This window comes from Yamadazyma tenuis, chromosome 1, assembly GCF_029203305.1.
Source record: "Yamadazyma tenuis chromosome 1, complete sequence".
Taxonomy (NCBI): domain Eukaryota; kingdom Fungi; phylum Ascomycota; class Pichiomycetes; order Serinales; family Debaryomycetaceae; genus Yamadazyma; species Yamadazyma tenuis.
In genome coordinates this window covers 1,235,142-1,258,766 of record NC_089461.1, presented here as the reverse complement: position 1 = coordinate 1,258,766, position 23,625 = coordinate 1,235,142, and the positions used below count along the sequence as shown (strand labels likewise).

Sequence of the window (23,625 nt, the reverse complement as noted above, 5' to 3'; positions counted from 1 at the left end):
GAATATAAAATACACTAATTATACTACTCTAATCAATTCTTTTATTAAATAAAGTTATGTTACACACTATGATACAACTACTGCCGACCTTTCTTCTTCGATTTCTTAAACTTCTTCCCGGAGGGCTCCTCATCCTCAGCCGGCTTGGAAAGCTGTTCATCGTCATCATCTTCATCGTCATCTTCGTCTCCGTAGTCCGCAAGTTTCTTGTCATCTTCATCAAAAATCTTCTTAGCATTCTCGATCTTCTGGCTCTGATTCACTATGTACTGAAGACGGCTGAGTTTGTAGGGATCATTTCGAAGTGTGAAGGGCAAGTCATCGACCTTGATTCTGTTTCTGTTTTTACTTCTGGCGTATATCTGGGTGGCCGTGCTCAAGTCGCTGAGGTACTCCACAAGCGAGTCCTCGAGAGCATTTATCGTCAGCTCCATCGAATAAGGTCCGTCTCCAAGCGCATAAAGAAGCTGCTCAATGTCTTTCGAGAAAAGACGCTGTTTTCTCCGTTTTCTGCTGGTATTCACTGACATGTTCAGCACGAGGTTGAGTATCAAAGAATTCAAAACTGGTGCGAGTGCGAAAAACTTGAGTTTGTGGATCAACTTTTGGCCCTGGAATGGTGTAGCCGGGCATGGGCCAATTCGCGATAGACAATAGACTGAACTATATGTTCTACTGGCAGGTGATATGACGTCAACACAATTTTTCCGTCTCTTAGCGCTTGTAAATAGCCCGTAAACTCGTCTTGTTCGAGTTGGCTCGAGCCCACGCTCACACAGAACTGCAGTCGAGCAAACTCTTCGGCGATCTGTTTCTGATGATTGTCCATGAGCGACTCATTGTATACGACGATCAACTTTTTGTGGAGTTTCAAGATGTCTATCAAGGTGCCTGTTCCTCCATGAGAAATAATGAGGTCTGAAGAGCGAATAAGTGAGTTTAAATCAGGCGAAAACGACAAAAATTCCAACACAATCCGGCTGCCACCCTTATCATGATATTCAAACAGGCATGTGTCGTCAGTGACTTGAAAATGTTTGAAGGCGGCAGTTGAGCGTAGAATTTCATTGACGGCACATCGTGAGACGTGGACACCATTTTTGATTTCATTGCCGTACTGAACCGTCACGTGGCGGAAACCGGTTGTGATATACGTGGAAAGCATGGGATCACTGAGCACGAACCGGAGGAGACGCGTGAACGTGACGGTCGCACCGGTAGTAATGAGTAGCTTCATTGGCTCGGGATGGGACTGGTGAGAAGTCGCGAAAAAGAACAGCCGATTGGCGGCAGCCATGCGTCGCGGACCGCCGCACGAGCAACCACGGCGATGGTGACAATGGGAGGTCGAGCGCCTGATAAGAAGGGCTTCTGTGAAATAATAGGACCAGAGTTTTCCGGTGGAGGGGGCAGTGGAGGGTCCTCACACTTGTGCCTTTAGAAAAAGGCGGGACTCGGGTTTCACGGATAACTACACAGGCGCCCCGAAAATAAAGATCAGCCCCCCGATTGAACCCCATGCCGGAGTTTCGAGCAAACATTGCCTTTCTTAACGTGACCCAAAATTTTTTGGTTAAACCAGTTATGCTCGCACATCGCCTTTGGGTTTTCTGGGGAACCTGTCCAATCGCCCAAATCGGCATTCGGAGTTTATTTATCAAAAGTTAGGGATCCGTATACCTATAATAAAAGCACTTCAAGCATATATCATCTTATGTCAATCAATACAAGACCACCTGGACCCTGTATTCATCTATCCCCCTGGTTGGGAAGTATGTATGGGTCATTGTCATCTGGACTCAATCCCGTTAAGAAGGCTCCCCAGGATCTTGCCTGCAGACCACCAAACAAGAAAATCCAAACCTTCTCCGGTTTTGTGTAAAGTTGTTGAGAATTCTGGGGAAATATAACTGGAAATTTTTATTATTTTTCTATAGGCCAGGAGTACACACAATTCAGGTTAATCGACTGGCATCAAACTTACGACGCCTTGTCTCGCCTTTCAACCGCCCTATCCTCGCCACTCCACAACCCCTTTACCATCTATCCTGGTACTGTCGTGTCAATTGTTTCCGCGTCCAAAATGAGTGATCACGTCCTCGACTCGTTTGACGCAAGTATGTCAGATCACATTTCCACAATCTCAGACTCCCTCGTGCTGCCCGTACTGCCAGTGCGGGCCAGGTCCTCGAGCGCCTCGAAGGGTACCCAGCCAATTCCCAAGAAGTCACAACAAATTAAAACTGACAAGCCCCGGCCCCATATTTGTCTGACGTGTACCAGGGCCTTTGCCCGGTTGGAACACTTGAAGCGTCATGAGAGGTCCCACACCAACGAGAAGCCCTTCCAGTGCGCCGCTTGCGGTCGGTGCTTTGCTCGCCGTGACTTGGTGTTACGGCACCAGCAGAAACTTCATACCAATCTTCCTAACATCATGGGACGTACCGGTAAAGACGGTGCTGAGGGTCCTAGTATGAATAACGAACACATAATCGTATTGCCCAACAATACCGAACCCAATGCAGCGTTACCCATACCCTTGTCGGTGGCCCACCGGAGCGTGAAGTCGGTGTCTGCTGGTTCATCGGTACCAGCTGCCAGACGATCGGTCTTTTCCGATAACAAGGAACTTTTCCCCCGTCACTCGTCCTATAGTGCTGCCCTGTCCACCTCGTATGGGCCTATGAAGGAGAGCTTCAACGCCATCCGCGAAGAAACGACCATCGACAACGTCGAGTTTTCCACCCCCCAATTGAACCATATCGACTTGAATTTCGATTGGAACACCATCGAGTCGTTGGATTTACAGAACTCCGTGGGTCACCACTTGAATGACTATGGCCTTTCGTTCCGTAAAGATGCCAGCAACATGATTAACAAGAATACCGCAACTCCCAGCGACTATGAACCGTCTCCTCACACCCAGGAGAACTATCGGCTGCCCAACTTCAAGTTCGACTCCAAGCGGCGAAAGGTGGATGACATCTCGCCCAACGGTACGCCCGCCACCTCGGCTAATAGCAAGGATATGAATCTCGAGCTCGATGGTTTGAGCCATTTCAAAATCGATATGGACATCCACAAACACAATGACAAGGGTCGCCACCACTCGACGCCCGGGTCGGTGGGGACTCCAGCGCTGATGAAGGGCCCTTTATCGACACAGTCACAGGGCCACGCGTCCCAGGGCCAGTTCGGCCAGATCCACCTGAACAGCCCCATGCATGCGATGCCCCGAGAGCATGAGTCCATTTCAGATAACGGCGACTGGCTCCAGGAGATCATCAACACGCCGTATGAGCCAGTTTTCTCCAACGATACCGCTGCTCTGCCCAAGATGTTTGATGAAATCACCAGTTTGTTTAAGACCAGACAGCTGGACTTAAGCAAGCATATGCATCTGGACCACCACGATCTCCAGGCTTCTCAGCACCAAATTCCCATGGGAAACAATAACCAGATTCCCAATAACGAAGACCATGAGAAGATTGTCAACTTTGGTATCGACATCTCGCAGGATCAGACCATGAACTTGAACAAGGACATCTTCCAGGATTTGGACTACTTCAAGGATGCCAACATCAACTCATACTTCATCTGCGATGAAGTGAGAGAAAGAATCATGGTGATGAGCAATTTGAGCGACATGCAGTTTCCCAAGGTCGACGAACTCAACAACTACATGAAACTTTATGAGAAGGAGTTCAACAAGTATTTTCCTTTCATTCACTTGCCGTCGTTAAGAAATCCCATGGTCGATAAGTTTGAAAATATCCCTTTGTTATTGGCCATGACATCAATCGGGGCGTTGTACTCTTATAATGATGCAAACACTTTACTTCTTTTCAACTTGTCGAAGTATCATATCCAGAATTTCTTCGAAAAGGAAGTCACTTTGGACAACTTGCAGTTCAAAAAAGTCCCGTTGATGGCACACCAGTGTTTGGTGCTTCATATATTCATTTCGATGTTTCTCAATGAGCCTCCAATGATTGATATTACTTCCAGACAAATGAAGTCAATGGTGGGGTTGATAAAGTCCACCAACTTTCATAAACCATTGGACAAGTTTTTGGTTCCCCCCAAGTCCATTATTCACCTCAAAACAAACGATCAAAATATGAATATAGGCGATGTTGAGTACGACCATGATACAGGATTGGTGCAAACCAATTTTGACTACTTTATCATGGCTCAGTCTAGGATTAGAACTATCTTCGTGTTCTACATGTTGCAGCAAGTGAGAACTTCGACTTTATTGGACTTGTCCATCTTGCTCAATGGCTCCACTATTAGTTCCGGAAACTATTGCTGTAATGAAAACTTGTGGAAGTGTGAAAATAGTAGTCAATGGTTAGGAGAGTTAATGAAGATGAATAACAAGCAAAACATTATTGACTTGAGTAACAACGGAACGTTGAACGATCTTATTGTTAATTTGAATAAGTTCAAGACCATGAAGTTAAGCTTTTTCAACTTGTTGTGTTTAATGGTATACGTACATGAACGGATCCAAGAACAGTTTGGAAAACTCAAACAGCAGCATCAAAACCATCATCACAACCAAGTGTCCAACTTTTTGAAGTTCGATTATATCAACTGGAAATTGAATAATCAAGGTTTAAAGGATCTTCTTAAATCATGGGAAATGAATTTTATCAAGAATGATGGAGTTTTGATCATTAATGACATGAACCGTCATCTTCTTAGTGAACATAACGAATTGAAGTTAATTTTGCCCATGTACCATTTGGCTAAAATTAAGATATGTGTTAACTTGACTCCAATTATCGAAAGGGTGGTTTACAAGGACTGGGAAAATATGAATAACTATTTGGACCACTTGCACTTGGATTTTGATGGATTAAAAGAACTGATAAGCTACTCCATAGATACCATGGACTTGTGGAATCAGAATATTTTGGAGGTGAATAATTCGATTGAAAACAATTTGAGAACCCCGGTGTTTTTTGTCACCTGTATGTTCGTTTCGATATTGTTAATCAGCCAATTCTTGTATTATATTGAACAGATTAATGATAAAGACTACGGAATCCAATTGGGTGTCACTGAAAAGATCTTGTGGTTGAAGTGTGAAAGAATCTTGAAGAAATGCGAGAAGACCATCTCCTTAAACTACACTCAGCAAAATTTATTTGCTGAAGAATATGAAAACTACGAATCAATCCGGAAATTGATTGAAACAAATTCTAATTCTAAACTAATTGTCAATTCTTTGAAATTGATCAAACTTTCCAATAAGTGCTTGTTTTTGGGCGTGAGAATCTTGGCTGATGCGCCAATCTGGCCCTTGGCTATGGGATTTGCCGAAGCTTTGAAAAATAGAGCTAACTACATTTCCAGAACCAATCAAATTTAATGTATATTATGTCGCTAACATGTAAACTTTGATGATGCGAAGTTGGAAATTTGCAGCCAGTTGCCCTAAATAAAGAAATTACTAGAAGAATGTGGAAATGATAGTGATAGTCGTCGCCTTTCTTTGAGGGAATTTGTAATACCTGAACTGCTGTACCGAGATGCTGACTAAACCGTAATTGCTTCCTTTTCCCCAATAACTCTTTCCTCTCCGATAACGTACAAAATCGCGCCCCCATCGCATCTTATTTTTTAAAATATAATTCAAAGTGAATTGTTTCAAAATCATCGTCAGCAGAGTGACACTGTACGCCTCAAAGTCTCGAAACCTCGCTACGATGGCCACAACCACTTCCGAAATACCCCCCAACAACTCCCAAAAGATGACGGGAAGAGCATTATACAAAGCCATAGGCAGCCCCAAAACCATCGTTGCACCTATGGTGGATCAGTCCGAACTCGCATGGAGAATATTATCAAGAAGATATGGGGCCGAGTTGTGCTACACTCCCATGTTCCATGCCAGGCTATTTGCCACCGAGGAGAAATACCGTAAGAATATGTGGAGTGAGTTTGATGGTAATGAGGACATCGATCGGCCTGTAATTGTGCAGTTTTGTGCTAACGATCCCGAATACTTACTCCAGGCGGCCAAATTGGTAGAAAACAAATGCGATGCCGTGGACTTGAATTTGGGATGTCCTCAGGGAATTGCTAGAAAGGGGAACTATGGTGCTTTTCTAATGGATGACTGGGAGTTAGTTCGCAAGTTGATCACAAACCTCCATGAAAACCTATCGGTTCCAGTGACTGCTAAAATAAGGGTTTATGACGACTGGGAAAAGTCTCTCGCTTATGCCAGAATGGTACTAGATGCTGGTGCTCAGTTTTTGACTATCCACGGAAGAACAAGAGATATGAAGGGCCAACTTACGGGTTTAGCCAACTGGGACATCTTGAAATACTTAAAGGACAACCTTCCTGAAGACCAGGTTTTCTTTTCCAACGGAAATATAATCTACCCCAACGACCTTCAAAGGTGTATGAACCACGTCGGTTGTGATGCAGTGATGTCTGCTGAAGGGAACTTGTACAACCCTGGGGTATTTTGGACAGAAACCAACGAAAAAGAAAAGCAGTTTCCTCGAGTCGACAAGCTCTTGAGGGAATACTTTGAGATCTTACGTGAGTATCCTACTGATGCCAATAAGCATGCTATGAAGGCCCACTTTTTCAAGATATTGCACGAGTTCTTGAATGTGCACAAAGAGCTCAGACCTGTGATTGGAAGAACCAGCGTCCACGCCAACATGGATGACTGGGATGCAATCGTAAAACAGGTTGAAGCAGCCGTGGCCAAAATCTATCAGCAAGACGATATTAGTGATTTGGATGTCATAAAAGTCGGCGAAGATGAAAGCTGGGGTGGACAGTATCGAGAAGTGCCATATTGGAGATGTCAACCATATTTCCGCCGTGTCGATGGAGAGAAGCAAAACACCCGAGTGTTGAAAATAGCAGCTTCAAGTGAATTAGCCAATACTAATAAAAGAAAGACGGTGGATGAGAAGGCTGAACCAGTGGATGCAAAAAAATCAAAAACCGAGCCTTTAGCAGCTACAACTTAGAGGTTTGCAAAAACCATAAAAATCTTATTGCTTCGGGATCGCCTTAGAAAGCCTTATTGAATGGACCTAGGTGAATGGACCTAGGTGATCCACCTTCGGCTACCTAATTTACAACTGCCATGACAACATAAATGCATAATACACTCCACTTAAATGCAACTACAAAGACTTTATATCACCTAAATAACCCGTCCCCAACTACATATACCTCCGTTCCATTTTTAGTATCGCCTATTCCACCTCTTCTTTTTGCAAATTGCGCATTAATTTATTTTCAGCAAATGTCAGTATCAGCAGTAAGAGTATCTGCAAAAACCACCGCCAAGTCGGCTATAATCTTTGTACACGGACTCGGAGACTCGGGTGAAGGCTGGTCATGGTTTCCACAGCTTTTGAAGGGAATGGGAATCATATCTCCAGCCGTTCTTGATGCAACTAACTTTGTGTTTCCCAATGCTCCCACTATCCCCATCTCCGTTAACGGTGGGTACCAAATGCCCGGCTGGTTCGATATATTCGAATTTGGTAACATAAAAGCTCGTCAGGATATTCCCGGGTTTTTGCGTTCTTGTGAGGTTCTTAAGGCTCTTATAGAAGAACAGGTTAATGTCCATAATGTACCACGGGAAAAAATTATAATTGGTGGCTTCTCTCAAGGAGCAGCCATAGCGTTGGCCACAGCCAGCTTGTTGGAGAGCAAAGTTGGTGGAGTGGTGGCTTTGAGCGGGTTCTGTCCCATAATTGACGAGATCAAGAAATTGCACAACAAGAACGGTACGAATTTTTCCATCCCCGTGTTCCAAGGCCACGGAACGGCTGATCCAATCATCGCTCACCAGTATGGCCAATTGACTGCTGAGTTCTACCAGTCTCTTGGGTTCACCAACTACCGGTTCAAAAGCTATCCAGGAATGGCCCACAGTGCAGGTGACGACGAATTGGTCGATGTGGCCAAGTTCCTCAAAGATGTTCTATAAGAAGGAGCGGAACCTTGTGTGTTTGAGGCGACAGTTATAGACACCAATATACATCAAATAGAATTATTCCACTTTCTCTTGCAACCCCAAAGTCACCGCGCTGTCGCGATCTTCAACTTGACAATTGTTTATCACTCCAGGCATTTGCAGAATCATGGAGAAAAAAGGTCTTTCGAAGGTGCTTCCGGCATTTCGAGCCAAGCTGGCAACTGAAACGTCTCAATTGTCCATCAAAGACAAGCGTTACTACCAACAAGTCGAAAAGTCGTTGTTATCGTTTGAATCGCTCGAGGAATGGGCAGACTACATTGCATTTATTTCAAGACTCCAGAAGGCACTTCTGCTCCCGCAAGACCAACGGTCGTTCCACACGGTAGAATTGATTCCCTATGCATCAGAAGTTGCCGACAAATTGTCATTGTGCCTTTCTTCAAAGCTTCCGAACGGAGTTCACCAAAAAGCATTGAACCTTTATGAGTCGATCTTTTTGTCCTTAAAAGAGGATGTATTTAGTAACGAGATAAACTTATGGCTTCCGGGTCTTCTTCCGGTGTTATCATTTGGCTCCATACAGGTGAAGTCGGAAATGGTGAAGTTGTTCAAAAATCACATTTTGTCCAATATCAACTCCAAGAACTTGAAAGTTGTGGCTAAGCCGATGATACTTAGTCTTTTGTCAGGGTTGGACGACGAGAATTCAGAAAGTTTTCCCGACGTGTTTGAGTTGATGGATACCTTGAAGTTGAAGCTCGAAAGCGATTCACACTACTGGAAGTGTTTGTTTTTAGCGATAATAACCAATCCTGAAAAGAGATTAGGTGCTTTGTATTGGTGTAATAAGCGGTTACCCATGTTTACAACAATCAAGACCGAAACCGGTGGTTTTGAATATAGTTATGAGGCTCAGGCCTGTATTGATCCAAGTCCAGGTTTGTTGATAAGGGCTTTCTCCACCGCTATCAATACTGAAACTATTTTCAATCCTGCTAATGACATTATAATTATCAGAGGGTTTTTTGATTTGATGTTGACTCACTTACCGTTAAACAGCTCAGTCTTCGCACGATCTCCTAAGGATAAGGACTTGTTGGTGAAGTCTTGTATCCAAATTCTATTGAAGAAGGATATGAGTCTCAATAGACGATTATGGAATTGGCTCTTAGGCCCCGACTCAGATCAATTGGTTGACTCCACCAAAGTAAGAGCTAAATATTTCGAAGATTTTGGATTGGAGCCGTTGTCTAGAGTGCTTTTGGACTTGGTGCATGACGAGAAAGACACCAACAAACAAATCGACTCAATAAAAATGGCATTGTCTTTGATTATAGACAAATGGGAAATCAGCCATATGGTGATACCTAAGATATTGCGTCCCATATTGAGTGAAACCTACAACAAATCCAAATCTAGTACTACCAGGTTTAGTGAAGTGTTATCATCTTCTCAAGACTTTTTCAATGGTATTGAATCTTCTTATATTTGGAACTTGTTTATTGATCTTATAAAGTCTAGCAATTTGGACTTATTAGAGTTTATTTTATCCAACTTTGATATAAATGAAGAGGAAATGAAGGTTACTCATGCTCCTCTTGCATTGATGACGTTGTTGATAAACTTCCAAGAAGAAAAAAATTGGTTCAACAGCGTTCTGATTGTTATTGAGTTGATTTCCCCTAAAGGCTTAGAACCCGTTGATAAGAGCTTGACTTCGAAAGTTGATAAGGAGGATGTTCTGAAGAAAATTTCAAACTTCTATGGGGAATTAACATTAGATGAAGAAGCATCTACACCTGCTTTCACCAAGTCAGAAACATCCTTTTATCTTTACTTTTTGTTTAAAGCTATTATCATTGAAAACTTCACTTCAATTAACTCATGTAGATTGTGTGAGTTATTTGAAAAGTTGGTTTATACTATCCCGATAAGTGACTCTTTTAAGGCTAGAGATGAAGACATATTGTCATTAATGTTGAAACAAACTAATATTTCTCATAGTCCTACCACAGAGACACAAAATATGAATACCATTGTTGCATTCAGTATATCCAAGTTGTTTCATTTATTATCGAGTGAATTACTGACTCTCGAAAAAACAAGAATAATAAAAGTAATTACAACGAACTTATGGCCCTCATTGGTATCTTCTGACCCAACACAACCCCAAGTAGAGTCTGTGAAGTGTTTGTTTGATTTGATCATAAATAGTTCAAGGTATTACGTCGAGCCAGCCATTTCTAGCTTGATTCTACAGTCGAGCCATAATGACAGAGTCAAAGCAATGACCTGTTTGTGGTCTCACTCGAATTCTAATGAAACTGACTCTGTTTTGGAGATACCATTGAAACTTGTTCTTGATGACTTATTCGACGAAAGTAGTATCAACAAATTGCAAGTCAATGAGTTCATCAGAACCATAATTAAAAGTGGGCATTCAAATAGATTGTTGAAGATGATAACCAATCCTTTGATGGACTTTGAGCTAATGGCCACCCATAAGTCTGAAATCGAGGTAGATGATCAGTTGGCAGAGTTTGCTTATCATTTGGGCACTATTCTTCATGTTATAAATTCCAATCCAAAGAATTTGAAGGAAGCGTTCAACAACGAGTTTGCCGTGATGGATAACAGTACCAAATTGGAAATCAGCAAGTCTAATGAATGGGATATATCCACTTACAAATCTTTGATTTTCTTCGTCATAGAGAAGTTCTTAAGTTTAAGGTTACTGGAAGATGTATTAAACGAGGGGGGTTGTATTTTGAAAGATTACTACAACTGTGTAGACTACTGTTTGGAACTTCTCACCACATTGATCAGCGGAAATGAGCCGGATTTTACTATGAAATTCCACAGCCTTATTGATAATTGCTTCTACTACATTTCATTACCAACAGTTCCCTACCAAATCGAGTTGGCTGAATGCCAATATCTCAAATGCATATTCCATTTGTTGAAGTTATCTGAAGATTCCAAGATCAATTTAAATTTATTGCATATCGATGATCAGGAAAAGGAACCATTCTTGGTCAGGTTCATCATCAAAGGGATTAGTAAATCTCAGATTTCTGTCCTTTTGCAACAATACATGATTCTTTTGACAAGGTCCTTGTATTTATTCAATGAGTCAGTGTTCAGTGTTTTGTCATTGCTAAATTCCGCTATAATTGAGAAGATTAATGATTACTTCAACAAGATTGTCAAGGAAGAAACGATAGGTATCCTCGTTGACTTCGAGGCATCTATAAATGAGTTGATCAGTGGGCTTGAGGACTTGTTGTCAATTAGCCATAGCTACTTATTGACTTCTAAATTCAGAAACAAGTCTGACTCAAAAGCTGCTAACGGACAACAAGATTCCAGCTTCTTGGGAAATGTGATCCAAGGTGTCTTTCTGATTGAGTCACCAGCAGTAAGAACAAGCGAACAGAATAAACTTTATTCCATATTATTGGCTTTCCAGGACACTATTGAAATGATATTTAAAATTTGGAAGTGGGCAGACTCCAAATCGAAACTATACGAGTACAAAACCGAAGATAGTCCAATTGGGTCTCATAGATCAATTATCCATCTTGGAAATAAGTTGAAATTTAGATCCAAGAAGTTGTTTGAGTCTTTGATGGACTTAGAAAGACAGGAAGTAATCGAGAATTTGATTGCTGCCGACCCAGGCTATAAATCTTCCATCAAACTATTGAACCTATTGGATGGGGGGAGATCACAAATCACATTACCCAATATTTTCAACTCAATTATGACTAGATGCTATCCGAGCTTATTGGACGAATCTAAAAAGTCACATTTAAATGTTTCAATAACCGAGAAAGAATTATCAAGGTTTCTTATTTTCTATTTCGAGTCTATCGATACGGATACAATCACAGATATATGGAGTTTCTCGACCCAGTTTTTCAAGGACGTCTTAGCCCATCACCATCATTTCAAGCAATTGATTCCCAACCTTTTGAGAGTTATTTCCAAGTTGAGCTTGAAGTTGAGTAACTCGAAATTCGGCTCAGATAAAAAACATAAAAGAGAATTAAGAGACATATTTTCCAAGTTGTTGGGTGTATCGGTAAGTGGTAAGCGGATATTATTCAGTTCCAGCGAAGAGCCTGCTAATGGAACAATCAACAACGAAGAGAATAACAGCGAAGATGATGAAGACGAATCGACTACTCCTCAAGGGGTTCAAGATGAATTGACTGATGCTCTTAGTGAGTTGATGGAGAATTTCGAAGAAGTCATTCAGGATTCGGAAAAGCTTTCAAGTTGTATCAATGTTATCATTCTCAACTTTGTGTCTCCACAAATAAAGAACAAGAAGATCAATGAGATCCCGTTACGAACCTTAACTTTGGTGAAGAATATTGGTCAGTATGCTCCCAATAGAACGTGGAAGAGTTTGATTTATGATTTGTTCATGGATTCGAACTTCTTCAAGCTACCAGCCAATAGACTTGAGATATGGAAGTCTATTATCTCCAGTTGGATGAGCGTGGAAACGGAAAAATTCAATGAGTTGATTTCTAAGGTTTCAGCTACTGGCTCTGGATCAGCTGGAACATTGTTCATGTTCAATGAAAAGGCTGAGCTTGAAAACAAGATCTTGACGATTAAAAGATTGTCATTCATAATGTTGACCCAACCAAAGGACTTCTTCCTAAGCTCACTTGATGATTTGTTTGATCAAATTGAAATTTCGTTGATGAACAACGTTCCACTACTGTTCAAGACCCACATCAGCATTCTTTTCAGGGTGATAACAATCCAGTTCAATGAGCTTTACTTGCTTCCCCGTTGGATCGTTATGTGCCAACAAGTAATTTCGATCTTTGAGAACATTTTGAACAAATCCATGAAAGAGTTGAGCTTTTTGAGCGAGGAAGAATTGCAATCAATATTATATGGCTGTAAGTTGTTGGATCAATTGTTGCTACTTAATAACGATGAATTCAACATGCAAGATTGGCTTTTCGTTCACACTGCTTTTGATGTTAACAGCGATATTGAAGATGCAATGGTCTCTATTGTGGACAAAATCTCTCAGGAGTATGACTTGACGATTCTCAAAGAACTGCCTGTGAAAATTGACCCCTTGTCGCCTGATAACAAGAAGATCCCGTTACTTAAAGGGGTGACCAGCATCAAGTCAATAGCCAATTTGAAGAGCTTCTTTGAAAGTCTCAGCTACCTCAATTTCGAAAGAGTTTACGGATTATACGACACAGATTTCGAAGCCTGTGAAGCAGACATTATGGAGGATCTCTTTGCCTGAAGTATCTACAAGCACAATTTAGTCAATACACAAATAGTAAAATCTCAGATCCCTATTGAAGGCTTTCCCACCGCGTCGCACTTTTTTGGAGATCCAGACAAATTAACCAGGTGGCTGTCGGTAGAAGATATGAATGGAAGCCCGGCAAACACTGGAACGGCCATTTCAGAGCCTGTGTTTGGCATTAATTCAGACTCTCGAGAAGTGAATCTCGGTCAAATTTCAGGTTCTTCACCCAAGCAACTTCTAGAAATCAACAGATCAAAAGTCCACAATAGAGTGTTGCAAAGTAATAATGGAGATGAATCGTCATCCGAGGACTCAGAATTCGAAGATTTGGAGACCCCCAAGATTATACGAAATAGCCATCGAAACGATTCGATCAATAACTCTGGCATATTCAGTATCAAGAGCACAACTATAAAAGTTCCATTGAACAGTCTGGCGAAGAAGGGAAAACAACCGTCAACACCCCATAATAACAAAAAGAACACCAAAACCGCTAGTTCACCAGTAAGTAATCGTTTCAATGGACTGGGTGTCTTGAAGGACAGAGAGGACAGCTTGATCAGAGAAAACAAGTTGATATCTGATGATAATCAATTCTCTCCCAACCTCAAGGGAAGACTGGGATTATTAAAGTCTACAGAGAATAGCTCCAGTAAAATAATAGGGGACCATCCGATGCCCTCACCTGGGCGTACAAAAATCAAGAGATTTGACTTTGAAAAGTTGAAGGAAAAGAACGTTAGTAAGAAAGGTGATGAACACAAGCCCATGAGAAAGGAAGATCCGGTTATAAGGTTGTTTCAAGCTCCGGTTGTGGGGATGGTAAATGGTGGTAATAATGATGTTGATGAAGACGATGGTGAGTTTGGGTCCTCTGATAATCAGGAGGATCCTGACAAGCTCTCTATGAAGCCTCAGGTTGATAATTTCACAATTCGAACAGCGAGCCCTAAACTCGATAAGATTGACGATATAGTCATAAATCAAGCTAACACAAACAATATAGCTTCAAGTCTTGAAACAGACTCCGTTTTGACCGGTGTTTTAGGCAAGAGAAGCTTACAAGATGGGACCTCAAGAGTTGACTTTGATTTATCGAATAATAAACCGCTAAGCCATTTGAACCACACTATCTCTGTGATAACAGAGAGAAATGATAACATCTCTAAAAATATAAAGATGGATTTGGACAGAGAGTTGAGTTCTGATGAGCATGAAGTCAGCATGGATGAGAACTCAAGTGCTCTCTTGAACGAATTGAATTCTTATTCTTTCATCCCTAAGTTTCAAAGTCCAGCAAAACCTTCTGCCCCCAGTATATCAGCAGGGCCAAAATCTAAAACCAGGCTCACTAGCTCAAGAGTTAGTACTCCCAAGTTTGGGACTAGGATGGGCCGATTACCAAGGGTCAATCGAAATCAAAATCAAAGTCCTAACCCCCAGGTAGGTAAATTCACCACATCAGGATCATCCACAAATCACTCTAACAAGCAATTCAAGCCGGAAATGACACCAATAAGAAAACACTATGACCGATTAGAAAACAAATATGCTAAGCATATTATGAATAAGCGAAGGAATTCGGCCATGGAACCAGAACCAGAAGTAGAAGAAGAATCTATTACTCACAACAGGCTCCCAAAACCTTCACAGTTGAATAAACCATGGCCAGAAGAAAAGTGGGAAAAATTGAACCAATTACTCAAGTCACCCACCCTAACTGTTGAGGACATCCTCAACAGTGATACTGTACAAGATAAATTGGACATTTCAAAATCGGATTTGGAAGAAAGAATAAAATTCTTGGTTAAGTTTAACGAATTTAAAGAGTCTAGAAACCAAAAAGATTCCAGAAAGAGAAGAAAGCTTTTATGAAGCTATTGTAATATATTGTATGTCAATGTTAAAGTAATATATACTTTGTATCAAAACACTTTAGACAAAAAGTCGTTTAATTGTTCATTAGGTTTGTTCTTCTTTAAGTCATCTTTGGCATCAGCCCTCGTACTGGTGACATTTCGTTGTTTGAAATTTCTCCTGATCTCCACATCATCATCTTGATCAGTGCCCTTTTTCCTTTTTATATTTTTAATCATCTTCGACTGATCTAAGTTATTCACAAATGTCTTGTTCAATTTCTGTTGTTGAGACAATTCTAATGCTAATTTGGATTGTTTGATTTCGTTTTCTCTGGAGATTTGTTGAGTCAAATCCATCCACTTGAAGTTCTTCAAGTATTTGATATTCAATATATCATCGTAATAATATGACGTTTTCTTGCCTCCAATTATGTTCCCATTCATGGTGTCGACACACAACTTTGCATCCTTCTTGCTCAAAAACTCTACCCATCCTTCTGTATAGTTTCTCTTTTTGTTCCCACCGTACTTAACACGCCTCTTATACAGTTTTTGGTCTTCTGGCTTCAAGAAAAGCCTATCAATCTTGCCGAATCTCAGTAGAATAGAACGTAACTTCGAAGGCTTCATATAAGGAGGAATGGAAGACAAATAACATACCCCGGTTTTCTTTATCCTCTTTTGTTCCTTCTCCAATTGTTCTGGAGTAAGTCCCTTGAGCTTTCTTCTTGTCTTTGATTTAACCTGGGTAATCTCATCAACCTCATCATCGGTTAACTGAGCACCTTCCCCCGTTTCGTTTTCTTCATCGTCTGGCTCCTCTTCCTCATTCTGTTCTTGCTCATTTACATACGACTTTTTCTGAACTTTGACGATAGGATATTCGTCTTCAGAGTAGTTAAAGTCATCTTCCGAATCAGAGTGGACTTTTGACAGTAGCTTTTTAGCTGTACTCTCATATTCAGAGTCTAACATACTTGAGATGAGTTGAGCACAAAAATCGATTTCGCATCGCACGAATCTCAACTATCACTTCTCACTCAAAAATGTGAATTCTACATAAAATGTTTTAACTTCGATTTTGCGTTTATTCCATCTCTACAAATAAAAAATCAGATATATTTTATGTGTCTACTTCTTGGTGGAGTCAGCACCTGTCTTAGCACCTTCGGTGGCACCGGTAACAACACCGCTGATGTAGTTAGCAGCGTTACCAACCTGCTCCTTGGCAGCATCAATGTAAGCGGTGGCGGTATCAGCTAAAGATTCTTGGTTGTTAGAAACCTCAGCCTTAGCATCTTCGTGTCCTTCCTTGGCTTTGTCGGCAACAGTTTGTCCAAACGACTTTTGTTCATCTGGAGTGGCCTTGGCGGCAAATTGATCCACTTTGTCGGTGACTTGTTCCTTGGCCTTTTCCAAGGCACTTTTGTTACTTTCTGGGGTAACAGCTTCAGATACTTTATCGTTAAAATTTTTTCTTCCTAAGTCAGACATTGTTGTTTGATATTTTAATAATGTCGAAGAAGGGGAGGAAAGAGGGTCAATTTATAGTTTTTTATTCAACAAGGCCCCAGCAATAGTGGAGGAAGTTTAAATCACACTTTTCTGGTATAGCAATACAAATTGCTGCAATAATTTTTACACCTTGATTGCTATTTATGACACTGGGTCAGACTTGCTTTTTTTTTTTTGCTGGTTAGGAACAGTTAAGAATAAAGTAACCATTGGTTTGTTACAACAATCATGAGATTGATTCATCATCTTAAGCATAGTTTGCAATAGATGCTCCAAAAGTGGCTAGTGAAGAGGTTTCACCTATCATCTGTGGCTGGTGCACCACCAATGGTCGTGCGCAGGTTGTGGGTGAATTAAGGTTTGGGAGTTTCCAAAATGAGCAGCCTCTGTCGAAGGGTGTGGCGAGTGAAATTTGCATGATACCTGACTGGAATATGCATCTTGTTGCTCAAAGCAAACGCCTTGGTTCCACGAGGTATTAGTAGTCGATGCTTAATTGTTTCCGTTTCCAGCAGTTTAAAATTTGATTAAAAGATTCAATTTAACTAAATCCCTCCTTGTTTAGACTATATAATTACGAAGGTTTTACAAGGAGCTCACAACGTGGATTGTTCGAAAAGGTCAACCATGGCAGCAATTCACATCAAAAGAGGGGTGGGATATAGTTACAGATACATCAGACAGATACACATCGACATGCTGCTATTTGTCGACAGCAGGATTTGAAACCTAAACTTTTTCCAGACTTGTCTCGACTTTGAAGATTGTTTAGGTGTGTTGGAAAATAGACACCAGATTGTGCCAGTGCCACTAACAGGGTTGTTTCAAATACAAGCAGGCTGGTCATGTGATGCTTTGCTCTTCTTGAGCAGTGTAATATTGCAATCTCACTTTCTTTTACAGAATCCCAAGCTGTATAAAGAAAGCAAGGGTAATTTGCTCGTAGTTTACCTGTAGTTAAACCCAAATTCTATAGTACGTACACATCCATGGTCGTATGTATAGTGTAAAAAATCCCGCATTAGAAACAAAAAGATTCTTTGCACCTGAAACTTTTGTCAAATTGGAATTAATACCAACAATAAAGTCATCGTTTCTACCTCTAATTGCTGATCTGGGGAACCTATATCCAAACAGTTCGGGTGTGTTGTCCTGAAGTTTGCACCTTTATCCAATACCTTTTCCCACTGTTCTCACTCAAGATTTACACCCAAAAAACTTAAACTTTCTCTACCATTTATACACTTTCAGAGTAATCCTTATATTATCCACATTATCACTATTTCACTTCCTTGTCATCAGAGCCCCTAGTACCCAGCTAAGTTCACTGGCTGCAAAAGGCATCATATCCGATTTTCGCACTACTTCTTACAATCGCGATGAGTTTGAAATACCGAGAAGGAATTAAAGTAGCAGACACATCTTCCCAAATGAAGAAGGGAGCTGTAAGTGCCAGTATAGACCAAAAAATCTATGATCTCATACACAAACTTCTAGAAGAGAGGACAGAAGCCAACAAAAAGGTCAATGTGGACAAAGATTCTTTTGAATCAATAGCTTTGGCTAGAGACTTAAGCTTGTCTGATATCTTGCATTACGTTCAACTAAAAGATTTCCAGTTGCGCCGGATGAAAAGAAACACCGTCGAAAAAGCTATTCAAGAAGTCTTGAAGATTGTCAGAGAAGATGAGCAGGAAGAGCTTAGTGACGTTATTAAGTACAGAGATGATTTGGGGTCACAGAAGCCTGAGACAAATGAAAGTGATAGCGATTTCGAAAACGCAGACGAAAGCAACATGATGGTCGTGAAAGATTCCAATGCATTGAACAAGTCAGTAGTAAGTTCGTGGGGTGTTACTCCTGTTGCTATTGAATCAAACGATGAAGAAAAAAAGAATGACGAAGAAAAGAAGAGCGACGAAGAGAAAAAGAGAAAGCGGAAGGAATCATCCACCAAAGTCTCCCACAAGAAGAAAAAGATAGATCATACTCCTCCAGACATTAATCTATCCCAACTAGGAGGAATGGAAAAAGTCACAACCCAGCTAATGGAACTTATTGGGTTACCAATACTACATCCTGAAATTTATCTTTCCACAGGTGTTGAACCACCAAGAGGTGTTTTGTTATACGGCCCTCCCGGTTGTGGTAAGACCACAGTTGCAAATGCATTAGCTGGAGAATTACAGGTCCCATTCATAAGCATATCAGCCCCTTCAGTGGTTTCTGGAATGTCAGGAGAAAGCGAAAAGAAGTTGAGAGAAATCTTTGAAGATGCAAAGAACATCGCTCCGTGTTTGGTTTTCATTGACGAAATTGACTCAATCACCCCAAAAAGAGATGGAGGTGCCCAAAGGGAAATGGAGCGTCGTATAGTAGCACAGTTGTTGACCTTGATGGATGAGTTGACGTTAGACAAAACTAATGGCAAACCTGTCATTGTCATTGGAGCCACGAACAGACCTGATTCCTTAGATCCAGCATTGAGGAGAGCAGGTAGGTTTGACAGAGAAATATGTCTTAATGTGCCAAGTGAAGAACAGAGAATATCTATTCTCAAGGCCATGACCTCTACATTGAAATTAAACTTGGAAGGGTTCAATTTCAAGGTGTTGGCCAAGCTCACATCAGGTTTTGTGGGAGCAGATTTAAAGAGTTTGGTTACTGCGTCGGGAGTTTTCGCCATAAAGAGGATATTTGAAACTCTCAGTGAGCAACAAGAACTCGAAGAGTTAATGAAAAATGGCTCTCTTGATAATAATTCCATGGAGGTGGACCAAAAAGTCACTCCTGCCGTAACATCTGCTGTTTCAAATTCCAAGGAGTTGGTGGAAACTTTTGAAAATAAGTCAGACGACGAGAAGCTTTCTATTATTCAAAAGTTCTTAATAAGCCATCCTTCTCCATTGACAGAAGAACAGCTACAGCCACTATCCATAAGCTTTGACGATTTCATGAATGCCCTCCCTTCTGTACAACCGACGGCCAAGAGAGAAGGGTTTGCAACTATTCCAGATGTTACTTGGGATCATGTAGGAGCGTTGACCAAGATCAGAATGGAGTTACATATGTGCATTGTACAACCCATCAAGAAACCAGAGATTTTTGAAAAAGTGGGTATAACAGCCCCAGCTGGTGTGTTGATGTGGGGCCCACCAGGATGTGGTAAAACCCTTTTAGCCAAAGCCGTTGCAAACGAATCCAGGGCCAACTTCATTTCTATCAAGGGACCTGAGTTGTTGAATAAGTATGTTGGTGAAAGTGAGAGGGCTATTAGACAAGTATTCCAAAGAGCAAGAGCTAGTGTTCCTTGTATTATTTTCTTCGATGAGTTGGATGCATTGGTTCCTAGAAGAGATGCATCTTTGAGTGAATCGAGTTCTCGTGTGGTGAATACTCTTTTAACCGAATTAGATGGTTTGAATGATAGAAAGGGAATCTTTGTAATTGGTGCCACAAACAGACCCGATATGATCGACCCTGCTATGATCAGACCCGGAAGATTGGATAAGTCATTGTACATTGAATTGCCTACAGAAGAAGAGAGACTTGATATCTTGAAGACGTTAATCAAATCTAACGGTACACCAATTGACGAGTCTGTTAATTTGAAAGATATCGTATACAATCAAAAATGCAGAAACTTTTCGGGGGCTGATTTGTCGTCTTTGGTCAGAGAAGCTGGTGTTATTGCATTGAAGAGAAAGTTCTTCCACCACCAAAAGGTCGGAGATTTGGACAAGTCTGGGTTCATGGAGACCGAGGACCTTGTTGATGCAAGTGATATCTTTGTCACTCTGAACGACTTTTTGATAGCTTTGGACAATATCAAGCCCAGTGTTAATGATAGAGATAGAGCAAAATATGAGAGGTTAAACAAGAAGATAGCCCCGGTCATTGGAGAGCCACAAGAGCTCAAGGACCTGGAAGAGCAGTAATATATATGCGAACCCCGAACTAGATTTTTACCATGCGACACTACCTTACCCGAAACGGTACCTCGAGTGATACATCAGATTTTGCAACTATACATATCCCCCGTTCCTCCTTTTTTCTAATCTCAGATATTAACCATCATGTCTCTTCCTGAATTTGAGAAGGTACAATCACAAAGTAGTGCTTTTAAATACCCTGGATCAAACTGGCATGCCTCTTCAAGTGAAACTTCTTTGGAACTTGGCAATTCAGTTCCAGACATTTATGGTAAATGCTTTAACCTGTTTGGAGCTGAAAGAATGGGGTTTTTAGATTCTGAAGAAATGCTTCAATCAATTAGTATTAATCTCGATTACACTACATTGGATATTTTGAAGATTCATGTTCTTAGACTCGGGATGGTGATGATGTATGTTTGCTTCCATTATGTCACATGGTTAATTGGTATCTACAGTGACTCCACTGAACTCTTCACGGTGGCCAAGAACTTGATTACATTCAAGTTGTTGTTTCATATTGGAAAGTTGGTGACTACCATGAAGAAACTTATCACGTTGCAAGTGGTTAACATCCAGACTAATTCTTTCAACTACATAATCGACTTGATACCTTCGTCTTTAACTTTACCCAAGTCGATTGCCATAGTGGAATACGCCAGTGATTATGATATATCTGTATCACTTCGCTTGCCCAAGCCCTATTTGACCTACGACAAGACGTGGGTAAAACCATCAGATGAAGACATCCAAGCGGTTTTGAAACCAAGGGAAGAATACTTTGTTAATCAAAGGAAATTTCTATATTATGAGAATTTCAGGATCTTGAATAACTTCTCCAGATTGGTAGTATGGTGTGGAATGATCAATGTTAGCTTAATCAATTTGGTTCTGAATATTAACTACTCTCACTTGAAGACGATGGTTTTAAGTGAGTTCAAGTATCAATTTGGATTCCTCAAAAACTGTGACTCACGAGTTTTGTCAAAGCTAGTTCCTATTATTAGAGTGGTAGATGGACCTGGCGACTATGTTTTCGATCCTTTGGATATACTAATTGAGACCAAGGTGGTTGCAAATGATATAACCCCAATTTCTACTCTCAAACCTACGTCGGACCAACAAGAGAAAATCGAAGGTGAAGGTACAATTCTTCCTACAATACTTGAAGAAGCAAGCGAGGCTAACCAGAAGGTCCGTGGCAATAAAGATTCAGACTGGGAAGACGACACCCGAAGAGAGCTCACAATCAATTTACGTCATCAAGACACAGAGATTTGCCAGCTCATTTTGTTGCCCAACACCAAATACATTAAGTTGCAGGACTACAAGCCAGAAGTGTATTTTAAAAGTGGTGTGATTTACAGGAGTTGTCGGTCTTTTAGTGTGAATCTTTTTATTAACAGCCTTCACCAGTATAACAAAAACAGATAGTGCGGCAAACAATAAAAAAGATTATATCGTATCTTATGTATCAAGCATTTAGATGCAATAAGGGGCTTTTCCTCCGAAACCGAACGCTAGGCAGACATGTGAGTAGTGGTATAAGGATGTTGAATAACAAAACAGAAGACAAGAAAGTGCCCAATATCGGAACAAATACACCAAAAGCCACCCCTATTACAATCATAAATAAGGATAAAAAAGTGACAGTAGCGAACAACACAGCCAACACAGAACTGAAAGATATACCGAAAGTCATTCTCGAGGAACCACTAGCAAGTGAAATGTCTGCTGAAACCCAAACGGAAAATATAGACACAGTTGCTGAGGACGACGAGTATTTGACTACAATCTTTGAGAAGATGGAGCCATATATGGATACTTATGAAGTATTCAAGCAGTTGACCGACGCTGGGTTCACAGACAAGCAATCGGAGGAAATTATAAGCTTATTGATTGTTCAACTCAATTCTAAGCTTGCAAAACTCCCTACCAAATACTCTCAATTGTATGAACTTGAAAACGAAAAGTATCTTTTTGAAAGTGCCCAGCAAGAGTTAAGGGTAGACGTCACCAGAAGCAGAGAAGCCCAAATCAATGCGTCTATTAGTCTTATCAATGGATTGGAAAGAGATTTCAATATAATCCAGGATGAGTTAAACAACGATGTATTGCAGCTTAAGAACAATAACCAGGTGACTATCAATGATGAGAAGCAAGAGAATACGTTGGCGTCGAAGAAAATGTTTTTGAAGATCCAGGAAGCCAATCATAAGATTACCACCGAGTTAATCGGAACTATGAGATCTGAGATTGAAAGTTTACGATGGAACTTGAGTAGATGGGGTATCATCTCTATTCTTGTGTGTGTGTTCAGTGGATGTGCCAGTTTCTACATCTACAAGCGGAAAGTCAATGCCGAGTCTCACAATTCAGACGAATTCATACCGTTAGTGATATATGAACCAAGTGAATTTGATGAAGATGATTATCACACAGATTTGGACGAGAATGTCATCCACTAAGCAAGTGAGAAAGAGAACTCGCAATCGAAGTAACCAGTTTTTTTTTCCACTATGTCAAATCCAACGGATCCGTGCAAACCAGAAGCCTGTGCAATCCAGGATTGCTTGCAAAGAAATGGTTACAATGAATCACGATGTACAAAGCTTATTGATCAATTATACTTGTGTTGTAAAAAGTATTACGAACAAAACGGAGACGTGCAGACCACCTGTTGTCCCAAACTTAACTTATTGGAGTTGAAATTGAAACAGAGAGAATTGGGAAGCATCGATGCCCAGATGTTGCAGCTGAATAGGCGATGATGTCAGATAAGAGAGCAGAAAGTTGAAGTGACCCAGAAGGTCATAAGGGCATCGAGAGCATTATATCACACAAGCACAACCATACATAGTCAGCTTGTAGTTTGAATATAAGGATTACTAGGGAAACACCATCCAACGAAAGCCGGAGCTTTCGTCAATGGAAAACTGTAGATTTAAAACCGCATAGTTAACCACAAGATTAACACGACAAAAAGGTCAACTTAAACCTGAGTTTAATCTAAGACTTACCCGAGCACGAAATCACATCCAACGGATG

General features: G+C 40.8%; 11 protein-coding genes across 11 annotated transcripts; 7 read left to right on the top strand and 4 right to left on the bottom strand. All coding sequences in view use genetic code 12, as the record gives it.

Annotated features, from left to right (window-relative positions):
• Positions 1–77: 77 nt before the first annotated feature.
• On the bottom strand, positions 78–530 carry PSN45_000622 (uncharacterized protein; the record flags this gene model as incomplete). Its single annotated transcript, XM_006688810.1, has 1 exon — positions 78–530. One exon carries the CDS (start codon positions 528–530, stop codon positions 78–80), a length of 453 nt encoding a protein of 150 aa, XP_006688873.1.
• Positions 531–598: 68 nt separating this feature from the next.
• Positions 599–1,237, bottom strand: ALG13 (N-acetylglucosaminyldiphosphodolichol N-acetylglucosaminyltransferase catalytic subunit alg13; the record flags this gene model as incomplete). The annotated part of the gene is made up of 1 exon (XM_006688033.2): positions 599–1,237. One exon carries the CDS (start codon positions 1,235–1,237, stop codon positions 599–601), a length of 639 nt encoding a protein of 212 aa, XP_006688096.1.
• Positions 1,238–2,434: 1,197 nt separating this feature from the next.
• On the top strand, positions 2,435–5,380 carry PSN45_000620 (uncharacterized protein; the record flags this gene model as incomplete). The annotated part of the gene is made up of 1 exon (XM_066157488.1): positions 2,435–5,380. The coding sequence occupies one exon, from the start codon at positions 2,435–2,437 to the stop codon at positions 5,378–5,380; it is 2,946 nt and encodes a 981-aa protein (XP_066013585.1).
• Positions 5,381–5,717: 337 nt separating this feature from the next.
• On the top strand, positions 5,718–7,007 carry DUS1 (tRNA dihydrouridine synthase; the record flags this gene model as incomplete). Its single annotated transcript, XM_006688032.2, has 1 exon — positions 5,718–7,007. One exon carries the CDS (start codon positions 5,718–5,720, stop codon positions 7,005–7,007), a length of 1,290 nt encoding a protein of 429 aa, XP_006688095.2.
• Positions 7,008–7,288: 281 nt separating this feature from the next.
• Positions 7,289–7,984, top strand: PSN45_000618 (phospholipase/carboxylesterase; the record flags this gene model as incomplete). The annotated part of the gene is made up of 1 exon (XM_006688808.2): positions 7,289–7,984. The coding sequence occupies one exon, from the start codon at positions 7,289–7,291 to the stop codon at positions 7,982–7,984; it is 696 nt and encodes a 231-aa protein (XP_006688871.1).
• Positions 7,985–8,138: 154 nt separating this feature from the next.
• Positions 8,139–13,262, top strand: PSN45_000617 (uncharacterized protein; the record flags this gene model as incomplete). The annotated part of the gene is made up of 1 exon (XM_006688031.1): positions 8,139–13,262. One exon carries the CDS (start codon positions 8,139–8,141, stop codon positions 13,260–13,262), a length of 5,124 nt encoding a protein of 1,707 aa, XP_006688094.1.
• Positions 13,263–13,391: 129 nt separating this feature from the next.
• On the top strand, positions 13,392–15,146 carry PSN45_000616 (uncharacterized protein; the record flags this gene model as incomplete). The annotated part of the gene is made up of 1 exon (XM_006688030.1): positions 13,392–15,146. One exon carries the CDS (start codon positions 13,392–13,394, stop codon positions 15,144–15,146), a length of 1,755 nt encoding a protein of 584 aa, XP_006688093.1.
• Positions 15,147–15,196: 50 nt separating this feature from the next.
• ESF2 (RNA-binding ATPase activator esf2) lies at positions 15,197–16,105 on the bottom strand (the record flags this gene model as incomplete). The annotated part of the gene is made up of 1 exon (XM_006688029.1): positions 15,197–16,105. The coding sequence occupies one exon, from the start codon at positions 16,103–16,105 to the stop codon at positions 15,197–15,199; it is 909 nt and encodes a 302-aa protein (XP_006688092.1).
• A 156-nt stretch (positions 16,106–16,261) lies between these two features.
• Positions 16,262–16,624, bottom strand: HSP12 (lipid-binding protein hsp12; the record flags this gene model as incomplete). Its single annotated transcript, XM_006688028.2, has 1 exon — positions 16,262–16,624. The coding sequence occupies one exon, from the start codon at positions 16,622–16,624 to the stop codon at positions 16,262–16,264; it is 363 nt and encodes a 120-aa protein (XP_006688091.1).
• A 1,400-nt stretch (positions 16,625–18,024) lies between these two features.
• Positions 18,025–20,583, top strand: RIX7 (Ribosome biogenesis ATPase rix7; the record flags this gene model as incomplete). Its single annotated transcript, XM_006688027.2, has 1 exon — positions 18,025–20,583. The coding sequence occupies one exon, from the start codon at positions 18,025–18,027 to the stop codon at positions 20,581–20,583; it is 2,559 nt and encodes an 852-aa protein (XP_006688090.2).
• Positions 20,584–20,721: 138 nt separating this feature from the next.
• On the top strand, positions 20,722–23,045 carry PSN45_000612 (uncharacterized protein; the record flags this gene model as incomplete). Its single annotated transcript, XM_066157487.1, has 2 exons — positions 20,722–21,949; positions 22,276–23,045. 2 exons carry the CDS (start codon positions 20,722–20,724, stop codon positions 23,043–23,045), a joined length of 1,998 nt encoding a protein of 665 aa, XP_066013584.1.
• Positions 23,046–23,625: the final 580 nt, after the last annotated feature.